Source organism: Hyalella azteca, unplaced genomic scaffold (assembly GCF_000764305.2).
Source record: "Hyalella azteca isolate HAZT.00-mixed unplaced genomic scaffold, Hazt_2.0.2 contig980, whole genome shotgun sequence".
In the NCBI taxonomy this organism is placed as follows: Eukaryota; Metazoa; Arthropoda; class Malacostraca; order Amphipoda; family Hyalellidae; genus Hyalella; species Hyalella azteca.
Genome location: NW_025931313.1, coordinates 194308 through 209961, shown reverse-complemented (window position 1 = coordinate 209961; position 15654 = coordinate 194308). Strand labels below are relative to the sequence as shown.

At 42.6% G+C, this 15654-nt stretch overlaps 1 protein-coding gene across 1 annotated transcript; it reads right to left on the bottom strand.

Annotated features, from left to right (window-relative positions):
• Positions 1–5577: 5577 nt before the first annotated feature.
• LOC108680036 (UDP-glucosyltransferase 2-like) lies at positions 5578–15273 on the bottom strand. Its single transcript, XM_018168800.2, has 6 exons — positions 14435–15273; positions 14070–14196; positions 13608–13706; positions 7045–7168; positions 6344–6563; positions 5578–6105 (listed from the first exon to the last, which is right to left on the bottom strand). Exons 1-6 carry the CDS (start codon positions 15124–15126, stop codon positions 5820–5822), a joined length of 1548 nt encoding a protein of 515 aa, XP_018024289.1. The 5' UTR covers positions 15127–15273; the 3' UTR covers positions 5578–5819.
• Between the last annotated feature and the right edge of the window lie 381 nt (positions 15274–15654).

The following is a 15654-nucleotide window of genomic DNA, read 5'->3' as shown; positions in this document are numbered from 1 at the left end:
TAGGTCTTGTTTAGGTTTTATGTCTGTCTTTGAATTTTGACTTTTAAAGTGATTTTATTCATTTTTAGTTTAGTCGAACTGATGATGGAGCTGGACTCCGAAACGTTTTCAATATCGATATGGTGAATTTTCTTGGCGTTTTCTTTGCTTTTAAATTCCTTGCGAAAATAAAGTCATTAACGCGCGCTGAACGGTCACTAGAATAACGGCCCCGGTGCCCCAAAATAAAGTCAATAACGCGGGCAGAACGGTCACCGAAATAACGGCCACGGTGCCCCAAAATAAAGTCAGTAACGCGCGCTGAATGGTCACCGAAATAACGGCCACGGTGCCCCAAAATAAAGTCAGTAACGCGCGCTGAATGGTCACCGAAATAACGGCCCCGGTGTCCCAAAATAAAGTCAATAACGCGCGCTGAACGGTCACTAGAATAACGGCCCCGGTGCCCCAAAATAAAGTCAATAACGCGCGCTGAACGGTCACTAGAATAACGGCCTCGGTGCCCCAAAATAAAGTTTATTGCAGTCACCCCTCAAACGGTTCCGTTCGAGCCTTCTTGCCTGAAAAAATTGATGAAATAAATATGAGGCCGCGGCAAAACTCATCAAAGTATCACAGAGAAAAAGGTTGAATATTTTAGTTGTGGCAGCTGGGAATTCTTTTGATTGGGAATTTTTTTATGTTTGACCCGGCGAATTAAATGGTTTGATGCATGATACGGGAATAGTTTTATGCATGACTAGAATGGAATGGAGGTAATAGGTATTAATACGTGTAAATAGACCTATACTGAAAATAAGGTGCATATGTTAGGAATGTCATAGATAACATACATTCTCTTTTCGGGATTATACAACCTTTGACAACTGCTAGGGTCATGCTTACGCTTTCAAGCATAATGCCATCATGCTGATGCTCATCAGCATAATGCCATCATGCTCATGCTCATCAGCATAACGCCATCATGCTCATGCTCATCAGCATAACGCCATCATGCTCATGCTCATCAGCATAATGCCATCATGCTCATACTCATCTGCATAATGCCATCATGCTCATGTGCATAAGTAGTGCAGCAGGCTGCATAAGTTTTCTTCCACTCAAATGCTTATAAAAAATTCCGCCCTGCCGAGCTTGTGTCTTTAACTTAAGCTAATTTATAATTAAAGTTAATTTATAAAGAAAGAATTTCTTTCCCCCTAAATGACTTCTCTGTATATCTTAAATATCACATGCGGTGAATCTTGGGTGACTTATGTGCGGCCAACCTTTGGATCTCTGAAGGGTTTAGCCATGGAAGTGTCAGAGATGACGTGGCCGTCGATAAATCTACCAAGATTTTTTCCAGGGCGTGCTGTAAAAAAACGTAACTGCTGTCGTTATGTAAGCGCGCCAGAGGAGCTTGCGAGTAAAATTTAATGACTTAGAAGAACGTGATGCATAAAGCGGGGTAGGGGGTTGTTGGGGAGGCTTAACCCCTGACAGTGAAAGGGTTAATGTGAGGCTGAACCCCTGGCAGTTTGCATAGCCAGGTTATATGGGGGCTTAACCCCTGACGTTGAAGGGGTTAATGTGAGGCTGAACCCCTGACGTTGAAGAGGTTGTTGTGTGGCTGAACCCCTTATGTTAGAAGTATTAATGTCGAGTCAACCCCTGATGTTGGAAGGGTGGCTGCGTTGGTTTTGGACGATGCAGATCAAAACTCAACCTCGAAACAATGAAGCATTAGCATAGTTAGTTAGTTTAGCATAGTTTCATATAAAAGTTAACAAATTACAGTTGAACTATGTACATAAATGACAAATATATGCGTACATGATGAAATTTAAATGCTTTATCTAGGCAGTCTGGGGCTAAAAAGTTGAATCCCATGATCGATAGAAGAATATGAACGATAGTATAGTATAAAGGATAATAAAATATGAACGTTTTTTAAACATTTCATTTAGATTAAAAAAGCTAGAAACACTTCCAAATAATACGCTACAATTAGCGTACGGAGTAGCCGTATTTATTGTTGAATTAGTTACATTATAACACAAGTACAGGTGCTTGCTGCGTTATGTGCAGCATAATTTGAAAATAATTAATGATTTGAGCTCATGAAGAAATTAATACTTAATTTGTGCAACTGCAAATGTAAAAAGCCTCCTTGTGGGGGGTTGTGGGGCTGGGGCTAGCCTCTAACTGGGTTGAAGTGGGGATGAACCCAGTGCCTGCCCCCCCCCCCACACCCATGCCCCCCGGTAGGCCTGGTTGGCAGTTCATCAAAATGTTCACATCATAAACCACGGACGCTAGGGCCATAAAATCTGTAGACCTTAAAGTACTAAAATTTAAGATGATGGTCTGACACACTTGTGATGGCCTGACACACTTATGATGGCCTGACACACTTGTGATAACCTGACACACTTGTGATGGCCTGACACACTTTTGATGGCCTGACACACTTGTGATGGCCTGACACACTTGTGATGGCCCGACACACTTGTGATTGCCTGAGACACTTGTGATGGCCTGAGACACTTGTGATGGCCTGAGACACTTGTGATGACCTGAGACACTTGTGATGGCCTGAGACACTTGTGCTGGCCTGAGACACTTGTGATGGCAACAGACACTTGTGATGGCCTGAGACACTTGTGATGGCCTGAGACACTTGCGATGGCCTGACACACTTGTGATGGCCTGACACACTTGTGATGGCCTGAGACACTTGTGATGGCCTGAGACACTTGCGATGGCCTGACACACTTGTGATGGCCTGACACACTTGTGATGACCTGACACACTTGTGATGACGTGTGAAGTCGTATTGCTGTAGGCCGTGTGTGCGTGTGAAGTCGTGTTGCTGTATGCAGTGTGTACGTGTTAATTCATGTATGGGCATCGCGCGCAAGTTAGAAATTTTGCAGAAATTTTGCCTCGGAATTATAAGCCTGGAAATATGAACTTTACGACGAGATTCAAGTGCCCTACGAGCGTCTGAGCAGAGAATAAAAATGTGTTTGTTCTTTACAAGCAGCAGCGTTAATGCATCTTCTGCACTGTGAGTTTGAGTGTCGAACATTAAATCTTCTAATTGCCTGTTTTACTGAAGAGATAACTATGAATTTTTAAGCAGAGGAAACGCCAAGTAAGTTGGCTCTATCTGCATCGAAAAAGTTTCGGATACCATCATCATCAGTCCAAAAACTTGAATAATACTAGTGCAATGAATTGAGAAATATCAAATTTACGCGGAACATATTAGAACATATATACCGAATACAAGGAACAATCAACATAAAAATCCATCGATGAACAATTTAAGGTTTACAAGAACCTTAAGCGTTATCAAGATATGTTTTCTGTTCACTAATTAGACGGAATTAAATGATAGTATTAATTAAATGCAGTGATTCAAGAATCAAATGCACCAGAGTTGCAACATGAAATCTAAATATCGCTCTCAATCTCATTTAAAACCTACTATTACGTTTGAAAGTTGACCATCGATCACTTGAATTGGATAAATAAAAATATGTGAACGATTCAAACATTTCATTCACACAGCTTCATGTCAGTTCTGGTGTCTGTGTACAAATTCGGGAAGCTCGGCCTAGACATTTTTGATAGCCAGACACCAGGGCACTGAAAAGTCCATGACGACAGCATACCATGTCGACAGCATGCCATGTTGACAGCATACCATGTCGACAGCATACCATGTCGACAGCAATATTTCTAAGTCGCCAGCATGATGCCGAGAGTCCATACGAAAAAGAGGCCCAAGTTTCACAGCACGGCAATCGCTGTCAAAGGAAGCATTCAACAGCCTTACAACGACGCCATTTAGGACGCCATCTGGTGACGGTCTAGCGCACTGATGCGTTTCTGAACGTCTTCTGCGCACAGACTTTAAAATTCTCATCATTATGTCACTCAGATAAATGAGTGGGGGCTGTCCGATGCACTCTACACTAAAAAAATTGAGTGGAACTGTCCAATAAGTACACACTCTCTACTGAGAGAAATGAGTGGGGCTGTCCGATGCACTCTACACTCAAAAAATTGAGTGGAACTGTCCAATAAGTACACACTCTCTACTGAGAGAATTGAGTGGGACTATCCGATGCTCTCATCACTCAAGGAAATGAGTGGAACTGTCCAAATGGTTACGTACTTATTGCCCTTGTGAGGGACATCCTGACGAGTGAGAATGCCCAAATATGGATGAAGTTTTAATCTTTGTATGGGTGAACTTGACCTATTTTGTGCCGCGGTAGTGCAACTTCATATCTCTGTTGGTGCCGTTAGTAAAAAGTGTCTCCCTATTTGGACAATATGATCCATCCATTTTATGAGTGACATAAGCTCCCTCGCCATGCCATCGAACAAGACAGTTTATATTAAAATATATAAAGATAATAATATCAAACAAGGTTCGGAGTCCCGCAATGCTTATGATCTGGAGCTTAAGCGCTGTTATAAAGGCAGGAGTTTATTAATAATTCTCTTTTAACAAATGAGAAGCCCATTTAAGCTTCTTGTAGATTTAAAAAGAACAGCTTCCATGTATGGCATGGACGATGTGAAGAGACGCTGCCATGTTAGTTTTATATGAAGGTCTGTAATGAGATTCTAACATAGCGGGCTAATATAATTATATTGAATTGTCATTCGGCCTTTCGTAAATATTTTATTCTTGGTTTGTCTGAATATTACATGTAAAATACTCAATACGGAATTGTATTATAGTTTGTAATTAATACGGAATTTTTATGGTTTCTTTGCATAGGCTTTCGCTGGATCTGGAAATATAATTTATCGACAATTCATGCCTGGATTTTAGTAAAGAATGATTCATCTGAATGGACTCTCATAACATTATTTCAACTGTTTGAGGGTTTGACCTATTTTGCTCAAGTATTCAGATGATAGTGCTTTAAATTACAGAACAGATGTGTGTCATACGTCAAACGCCTCATATTTTTTTTAAACCTAATTTTCCGTGATTTTGCATATTGTGATTACTTCTTTCTGAAATATTATTTATATTATTATTTTACGTTTGAATTTTTTGAGACTATCATTCCTATAGCACCCTGCGTTCACATCAAGCTAGAATTTTCACTTGAACGAAATAATCTGATACAAAATTCCACTTTTTTATGAGAACAAAAAATAATCAAATGCAATAGGCCACTCGGGAAGTCATCAATTTTTCTTCACCCTAGGAGCAACATCACTCAACTTTCTAAGCCTATCAGTCGGAGAAATTAAGTTAGGAATATCTGGCCGGCGGAATGAAATTACAAATTTCGTCTGCATCATGAATTTTTGAGTGGGATATTCACCTTATCAACTTGACAGATGGGACGACGTCAACTTGAAAACTTTAATAACGCTGTCGACAGAAAATTCTCATGACTTGTTTCAGTCGGATGGATTTTTATGATTCGTTAATTTACTTCTGTAACCATCCGAACTCTGGACGTTATCAATATTAATTACGAATTACAGGGTCATTCACTCGGTATTGAGTGAAAGGAAATGAATATTTGTATCAGGAAGTTCATGAACAAATGCATGGAAGATTTTATTCTGAAATTACACATAATTACTCAATGGAAATTTGTCGCTGCTCCTGGGAATAATATGTCACCTGGAACTATAATATTCCACTAGGCGACGAAATTCAACTTTTCTAACAAAAGAATAATATTTATGAATTTCCAGTGAATGCTTTACAAAGCTTCAAGTTCTAAGCATTATTTGAGAACAAATGACGTAAACAACATTGATGTTCTTTTTTTCGTTTAGTCTGAAAAAACTTAATTAATTTTAGTTTTCAGGGGTTTGACTTTGCCAAAGCACAAGTTTACGAAGTAGAGCAGGATGCATTTAGCCAGTCTGTACACAAGGTATGTGCAGACAGCGAGGAACAGCAGCACATCTGCACAGATGTACTGCAGGAAGTGCAGGCGCTGGCCGGGGTACTGCAGGTGCGGCGCCCCTCCGTGCCGGATGACGTACTCTACCCACCACACGGCGCGGTCCGCGGGACTCTCCTTCTGATCCTGCAGGACGGCGGACGTGCGACGTAAGCGCTCCGAGTAGCTGTAGGAGTGGAAAGATACACTTAGAGAGATACATGATAGTTCATGATTCGTAGAGCTGAAAGATTGCGTTTGTTTCCTAATTCTTCCACGTTTTGTGAACTATTCAAGTTAATCGGTTTGATGACCAGATATCTGGACAACGCTACATGCATGTTGAACAACCAACACTACAGCTCCAGCGGTCAGTGCTAACGCAATGAGTGAATATTCATAGAAACCTTGCCTCATCACCTCACCTTGTGTCGTTAACGAGGATATTGAGAGCATCAACAATTTGATCCGCGGTGACCGTGTTCCACGACAGCGAAATTGCCACTTTCTGTCGCACCATCCGCGCGGCATTGCGGTGCTGGTCGAAGGCGATTGGCACGGCGAGCACTGGTACGCCGTGGTACTTGGCCTCCTGCGCACCCATGATGCCGCAGTGAGAGATGAACACTCGAGTTTTCGGATGGCCTGTTCGATAAATGTTTAGATTTTATTTTTACGATTACAAAAAATTGTCGTCACTGAATACTTAAAACGTTAGTGACGAGACAAAAGATAACCAAAGTGTTTGATGGAACTGTTAAAGCTGTTGAAACGGCTCAGATATCACAGCCAAAACTTTTGTTTCGCTGCTTAGATAGAAAGGCATGCCATTTGATCATTTTGATGAACTTTTAATGGCATGTTTAGTTTCTCTTTGCTCGAGGATCTCGATGCCCGTAGCGTCTAAAGAAAGAAAAATTCAGAAAAGAACTAAGAAATATGAACTGACTTATGTATTTATTTAACACTTCTGATTGGAACGACAGTTTGGCCGTTAAGCGGATTTTAGTTTATTTAATAGTTATTTTTAAAGTAATTTAGTAATTTAGACTAGAGCGATCAGAATTTCCTAATAAGAATACAATTGCTGGGACACATTTTAATTAATTAAAAGTCGAACTCTTACCCAGAATGTCCTGCTGGGGAAGCCATGGCCTGGTGAGGACGTTGGGGGGAAGGTCGAGGTCGTCCGCCTCATATTTCCATATGATTTTCTGCGGCAGCCTTCGGAAAGCCTCCACAAACTCCATCTTGAAGATGGACAAAATTTTGGGGCAAATTAGTATTTTCTTAAAATTCATTGTAAACCAGTCTTTGTAAATTGGGATCAATTTTTTTAAGATATTACGTAGGGGAGCAATATGTCGACTCTCTGGGGCGCCAGAGAGTCGACGCGCAACGCAGCGATACTCGAGCGCGGTGGCGTTCGCTGGATAAACTCATGCTTTTAGGTCATACAGAGGCTTCGGGTGACGTAAGCGTGGAGGAATTCCATGCGAAAACAAAATTTCTGCTGCGCGAGCAACGTCGGCCAAAGCTTCGCCGGCAGCATCTGTCCCGTGCCCGTTCGACAGCGTGCTCCAGGAATTCACTCGCTTCACAGCTGACGATGTCATCGCTGCAGTGCGCGCGCTGCTCAACAAGCAGTGTGCTCGCGATCCGCTGCCGACGTCGTTACTTAAGGGGTATGTCGTAACCCTAGCGCCTTTTCTGGTCGAACTTTTCCACCGCTGCCTCACTGACGATGTAGTTCCGATGAATTTTAAATCAGTTTACATTACGCCTCTATTAAAAGACCTTGACGCTTACGATTCCAAATCATTTCGACCCATCTCAAACCTGTCGATTTTGTCGAAACTCCTGGAATGCGTTGTGGCGCGGCAGCAGAACAACCATCTTCAGCAGACCCGTCTCATGCCTCGCCTGCAGCCTGCACACCGTCATCTCCACTCGACGGAAACCGCTGAGCTGAAGGAGCCTTGAGATAATCTGCGCGCAGTAGACCGTGACGACATTGCGGCACTAGCTTTACTCGACCTGTCGGCCGCGTTTGACACAGTCGACCGCGCCACTTTATTGCGTCGACTTGACGTATCATTCGGCCTGCGCGGCACAGCCCTGCTGTGGTTCGTGTCCTACCTCAGCAATAAATTCCAATGCGTTCGACGCGGGAACTCTTCTTCTACGCCATCGTTGGTCACTTGCGGCGTACCACACTTGGTAACTTGGTAATTGTTTCGGACGCAGCAGTCCCAGGCCACGATGGATCACCGAATTTGATTATCGCTCATTCGCCCTCATTTGGGCCAGCTGATGCACGATGCTGTTGCATGCTTCTCGCCACTGGTAGTGTTGCAGGGGAGGTCGTTCTGAGATTGTGCCCAGGAACACGTCCAGTCGTCTCTTGAAGGTCTCCAGGGTGAACTCCCCCTCTTTTAGGTCCTTTGGTAGGACGTTAAACAACCTCGGCCCTGCCACGGAAAAGTGATCCTTCCCGCAGGGATTGAAATCTGGCTGCAGATCTTTTACGTAGTGGGGGGATCTTGCACAGTCTCCCCCTTCTCTCGCTGTGATGTGTCTCCATCCTGAAGGTCTCACTCTCGAAGTTTGGCGCCATTCCGGTTATGATCTTCCATGTGTACAAAATGACATACCTCTCCCGTCTAATCTGTGGTGAGTACAGACCCAGGCGTAAAAACCTCTCCCAGTAGTTCAACTCTTTCACCTCCCTGATCCTGGAAGTGAAGGTTCGCTGGACATCTTCCAGTTGCCGCACTGCGCCGAGTGTGAACAGAGTCCAGAGTTGGCAGCAGTATTCAAGCATTGATATTACAAGGGGCTCTAAAGAGTCTGGTCATCGGTTCCGCTTTTCTTATTTTGAACGTCCGCCAGATCCACCCCATCTGTTGCCTACCTTTTGCGGTTATTGCCGTTATGTGATCACCAAAATTGACCTGGTTATTCGTCAAGACTGCTAGATCGCGAATGAATCGCTTCTCTTCGATTTCCGATCTGTCAGGTACTAGGTAGCGGTGCTCCATATCAGCTTTTCCGCTACCTCTGCTTCTCAAAACCTCAAACTTGGTCCCGTTGAACTGCATGTTGTTCACTTGGGCCCAGTCATATACTGCAGCGAGATCTTCTTGCAACCTCTCGCAGTCTCTCCTGTCTGTTATGGTCATTAGTATCCTGGTGTCGTCCACGAATGACGATGCAAAGGCGAGGTTCACTGCCATATCGATGTCGGCGATATGAATGAGGAAGAGGATTGGGCCGAGTACCGTTCCCTGTGGCACTCCACTCTTCACCGTAGCCTCGCTCGATCTCGAGTCTCCTACAACGACAACTTGTAGTCTTTCTGTTAGGAAGCTGTGGATCCATGCCAGTAATTCACCTCCGACTCCCAGCAGTCTTAATTTTCTGAAGAGCACTCCATGGTCAACTTTGTTAAACGCTTTCGCAAAGTCCAAATACGCCACGTCCACCTCGGCCCCCTCCTCAAGCATGGCTGGGATTTGGTGGTGATGATCCAGTAACTGAGACAAGCAGGAGCGATTTCTCATAAAACCGTGTTGTCTTCTTCTGAAAAGATCAGCCTCTTCAATGTACTGCACCAACCTTCTGGCAACAACCTTCTCAGATACTTTGATTACGTGCGATGTTAATCTAACCGGCTTGTAATTTTGGGGTTTGTCTCTCGCACCTCCTTTGTAGATAAGGGTTATTAGCCCTAATTTTAGGTAACTAGGAACGTTTCCTTCTCGCAATGATGTTTTCCAGCGCAAAGTCAGAGGGACCTATAGTGCTCCGACACATTTTTTCAGTAACGCTGCAGGGACGCCATCTGGCCCGGGAGCCGAATACGTCGGTAGTTCTTGGATACTCCTCTCTAGATCCGGCATTTCAAACTGTTCATCAGCTCCCGCTCTCCTGGAAGCTCTTGAATGACTCCAATTTCGTTCTCCTGTCATGAATATCGGGGTTCGCTGAATACTTTTTCAAACTGCGCTCCCATAATTTCGCACATGCCCTGGTCGTCTCCAACAAGGACATCGTTATTTTTCAGAGGCCCCACTGAGGCTCTGATTTTGGCCTTTGACTGGGCATATTTGTAGAAATATTTGGGATTCTCTCGAATGGCAGACACCACTTGCCCATCCACAACTTGTTGCTTGGCCTCGTGTGAGTCCTGCAACTGTCGTTCAGTTTCCTCAATTTTTCCCCTTAGATGTTCCAGCCTCCGCCTTTCCATATTCCTGGAGGCGGTCATTAGATTATATGAATTTTTCCGTTAGCTTATGTACCTGATTATTAAGAACGAGCCATACGCATGATATTCATGAAGTTATGTGGTGGTCATGATGCGAGTTATTAGAAGATTCATGTTGAAATATGAACTACGTTTAGGGCTAGCATATGAGCGATATGAGCTTCAAGCTCGCTCGTTTTCTCATGAGAATCCGTCTGCCCCTCGGAATTAGGTGCCGTTTGGGGGTCGTTTTTCCCGGCGTGTGACGCACGCACACCTTCAGTAATACTTCGCACAGCTTGTTGTACATTGCTCCGGCATTTAACTCCAGGAACTCAGATCTCCAGTTAATTTCGAGGAGTTCGTTCCCAATAGCCTCCCAGTCTGTTCTTCAGCGATGAAAATTTAGCCCAGCTAGCCCCTTTCGAGGTGGAGGTCTTGGCTGAATTCCCCTCAATTGTTGTATCGACCAACTCTAGTCAATGGTCTGAGAGTGCGGTCTCCTCAACACGAATATCAGCAACCAGTACTTCATTGCTGGTAAAGAATAGATCTAGGATATTGTGTTCTCTTGTTGGCACCAGAACCTGAAGACTTAGCAAGTGCTACCTAGCGAATCGAAGTAGTTGTGTTGCCTTGTTTCTGGCTGATCTCTGCGCCGTTACAAACAGTCCCAAATGTGAATATCGTATGTTTGGTAGGTCAAAATCTCCCGCAACCGCAATACTTGGGGAAGGTTAACCTAAGTTGGCCACCTCTGCTTCTATTCTCTCGAGAGTTTCATTGAATTTTTCCGGCGGCCAGTCAGGCGGTCGGTATACGATAGCTATGCACAGTTGGAGATGGGAAATGAATAGTATAACATGTTCCACATATCCATTGGGGCCTAAATGCAGGGGAACTGTTTTTGCCGCTAGGGATTTTCTGAGGTAGACTATAACACCTCCTTTTCTTCTACCTTCTTTTTGGTCTGCTCGATAATGTTGAAAGCCGTTCATCTCGATTTCTCCATCTTGGATATCCTCTCTTAGGTATGACTCGGTTAAGACAAGCATGATTATTACTTCTGTCTCAGCAATTTCTCTAAGTACGCCGACCTTGTGCCTTTTTTTCTTGGGAAGAGCCCCTCTTTATATGCTATCATAATGCCAGACTCTTTCTTTCATTGCGTTCTTAGTTGCTGGAACACTGCACTGCCAAGGGTCTCTGGCCCACATAAGGTTGCACTTCCTACGTTCTTTATCCAGTAATTTGCGTGAGCTTTCGCTAGCGACTTGAGATAAATCAGCTCTCCTGTTCTTTACTTCCATTTTTTGTATTTTCCAGCTGAGCCTTCACTTCAGTCTGCTCATTACATAGTGAGCTCAATTTTTCACTCAGCGAGCGCACCATCTCACTCAAGGAGTTTACTACATCATTCAACGATTTCGACTCATTGCGGTGCTCTTCCACCGACTCCTCGCTTTTTTCGAGCACCAAGAGTTGGTTTTTCGCAGTCACGGCAAAACCAATGAAGTAATTTAGTTTTCTGGATAAATGAAAATGAGCGCAAATTCAGAAAGCTGATACAAATGAGATCTTTGAAACGTTCACCGGAAATGCCACACTTTTTGGACTTGCGAGCATGGCACTAAATAAACTGCAATCTGTTCGATAAACTGCAATCCGTAATGAACGCTGCTGCTCAACTCGTGTGCAATAAGCGAAAATTCGACCATGCGAATACGTGAATATAGTGCTTAGTCATATAGCCTATGAATATAGTGCTTAGTCATTTGATCCATTCCCATCCTTTCTTGTGTCTATTGATTTTTCGCTTGCTATTGATCTTTTGTATGACGTGCCCTCGAAGTGCGTTTGAACCAGACGTCATGATCAATGCTTCGTAGAATAATAATGAAACTTTGGTGCGGATTAAAAAAATTTTCTTAAAAAATCATTGTGAGCGAATCTCCCAAAATTATGATCAATCTTTGTTTTTTTAGGATAAAATTTTCATAAATTGCACTTGTTTGCAACGTATCAAAATTTTAAAATCTCTATGATTTGTTTGAAATTGATGAAGGCGAAGGTTGAATCATTTTATTTAAGGGGACCGGTTGCCATCCGGAAAAACTTCCACAGTTATTATCCGATCATCATGAAACTTCACATACATACGTAAAATGTAAAAAAATAACATTTTGCTTCTATGAATTTTGCGAAAAAATTGATAGAAAACGTGAAATTCATAGAAAACGGCTAAAAACTGGTACTTTAGAAAATCTATCTCCTACAAATATTACCCTACAACATCGAGAGGCGTATCATTCGATTCGTAAAGACCATACCCATCGATATAAACATGGTTTTTTTTTCATTTTCCCCATAGTTTTTTTATGCGCGTTTTTCCCATTTTTCCCCCCCTCCCCCCCCTCCTTCTCCCCCATATAAAAACGAACCAGACAGAAATTCAAAAAAGTGATGTTCAAATCGATAGGTATGGTCTTTACGAATCGAATGATATATGTCTCATTGCTGTAGCTTGAAAACTGTAGGAGGAGATAGGTTTGCCGTGAGAGCAATAGGAGGTTTTCACCACGCCCAAAAAACTGGCGCGCGGCACGTAAAATGACGTAAAAGAGTCGTAACGTAGCCTAGATACCGTAACTAAGCCTCAAACCAAGTCAAGAAGGCATATAGAGCAACTGGCTGCACACCTCTCACCTCGCTGTCATGATGGGCACTAACTGCTTTGGCGACAGCAGGCTGTATTTATAGTCCCGCCTTCGAATTACTCCCATAGGGATTACTGAAGGCCGCCCAGTACCGCCCCCTGTTCCACGGTGCGTTGTGTATGTAAAAATGCACGTAGAAAGATGATTCTGGTACCGTTACACGCGTCAAAAAGTAAGCTTTAAGATGAGTATAAGCACCGGATAATGCCATAATTGGCCATTTTACGTCAGACGTTCCTTTTTAGTGTGTCCAGCCTTCGAATTAATCCCATAGACTTTACTGAAGGGGCCTCAAAACCGCCCCCCTTTGGGGAGCTGTCACGAAATCATTTTTCGACGTAGAGAGATGATTCTGGTACCGTTCGATGCGTCAGAAAGTAAGGTTTAAGATGAGCACAAAAACCGGAAAACGCCAAAATTGAAAATTTTAGGGTAGCCGGTCCCCTTAAATTTTTATCGAATTTAGCTACTAGCTCGGCTAGTTGGAATTTGGTATTTCCTCATCTCCGAATTAACGATCTAGAAGTTGAATTTAGAATTCTAGTTTGTCGAATTCACATGCACTGTCGGTATTCAAGCGGAACGTAAACATATTTGTATAAAGCCACAATGTTAACCGAGCAGCAAAAACGATGCTACAACTACTCTTTCAACTGGATTTCATTTTCCTCCAGTAAATACTCATTATTAAGCATATATGCATTGTGAGTCTCTGCGACTCACTTTTGCCCGCGCTGGTATGTCAGAGCTCCTGGCGAAGCTGCCGAGGCTGAAGTAGATGACGCCGTGGTCGCCACTGCTGGCGACGAACTCCTCCAAGTCCTGTGGCAGAAAATATTTTTGTTCTAAACATTCCTTTGGGAATTCACAATTTCTAAATCTCATTGATTCATAAAAAAGCGCCATTCTAAAGTAGCGTTGATAGAAAAGTATCGACTTGAAAATAACTAGTTTCTTCATCCATTATATTTGACATTGTTTTAAATGTTATACTTGTTACAAATTTCATGCTAGGATCAATAGTTGTCCAAAATATTTTTTGAATATAAATTGGAACAAAATTTTTCTTTAAATCTTGGACTGCGATTTTACCATTCTAGATAAATTTCAGTGAAACGTAAGTGACTATAACAATGTTTAGGCAGAAATTATGGAAAGAAATCGCTTGAAAATCTCTAGGCACACCTGGGGCAGAGGCTCGGGAGTGTGGGCATTCAAAGTGCCGATTTCCACTTGGTTGGGCAGGAGGGGCACTGGGTTGTCCAGGGCGTGGTGGCCGTTGATGAGGGTGAGGGAGGCTTGTCCGTAGAACCTGGTCAGGTTTGCGCTCTAATGATTAACATATTGGAATAAGTTGAAAAAAACACCAATTGATAATTAAATTAAACGAGAAGTTGGTAAATAACACTTAGGTCTTAGCAGTTTATTACTTGGCTCTGTCGTCATGTTAAACGCAATTATCTTAAAATAAACATGAACTTTGAATTACATTTCCATAGGAATTATGCAGCCTTTCGTGTAAGAAAATTTCTGTCGGGCAAAACACCAACCTTGAAATGTCACCAATCCCAGGGAAATAATTCTCTAGAAAACTGGATTCACACTCGTACCAGGATTTCATTAGTCCGTGATAGTAATTCCACAAGTCTAATAAGTTCATGCATCGCTCGTAGAAACTCATGTACTCATCGTACGGCATTAAAATGGATGGCACCACAGAGGGTGGCAGCCAGTTCCCGGAGAAAGCAGTCGCGAAATATTCAACACCCGCATTCTGTATCAGTATAAGTGGTCCCGTGTAGTTTATTGCGTATGGCAGGACAATACTGTTAACACCGGCCGATGTTATGATGGCGTCGAACTCGTGGCGGTTCTCGAACAGTTTTTTGTTATCTTGGTTTTCCCACAACCGAGTTCCAACCCTTGCAACTTCAGCGTAGAAAGCGTCGAATGCGGCTCCAAGGTCCACCATGTCGAAAGCGTTACCTTTGAACGGAGGTTCTCCTTCCATAATGTTTACGTTTACAAAATTTGGATGAGTAAAAGAAGAGTCATGGAAGGTCAGAAACGTGACTGAATGGTTCGCCTCAACCAAATGCCGTGCAATCTTCGTGTAGAAAAAATGAACTGAATCGCTTTCTAAGAGGAGGGCCATTAGAATCTTGTAGCTGCACACTTGTTTTGGCACCGTGAACAGCAACACTGAATAAACTAACAGGTGCAATGTGTCAATCGACCTCATTTTATGTGAGAATTATTGAATAAATTTATCCAGTAACACCACCAAAGAGTATTTGTATTACTTATCTTTATCATATATTCACCTAAACTTGCAGCAGTGTAAAAGTTATTTAGTGACTTTCTTGGAGGAACGCGTTTATTAAACTGATGATAGAGTTCATCATCCGCTGTCTACTAACGAGACAAAATAGATGAGCATATGTTCTGGGACAACTGATAGCTTATCAGAGATCGGCAGTAGGGCGAGAGTACAGTACTGTTTCGAGTCATACTGTAAGTCTATAAACTTCATTTAGTATAACCAAAACATGATGGAGAAATTTGAGGTTACTCTTGACATATCCTCGATTTTGGTAACAAAGGTTAAACAAAAAAATAAATTTTAGCGGTGGAAATGCAATCAAAAGGCAAAGCAAACAAATTCACAAAATTTCAATCTCAATTTCCTTCGTCAATAAAAATCTGGGAATTCAAAAATTTTTTTTTTACTCCTAATTTCCTGTTTGGTTTGCGATTAAAGCAAAAAATG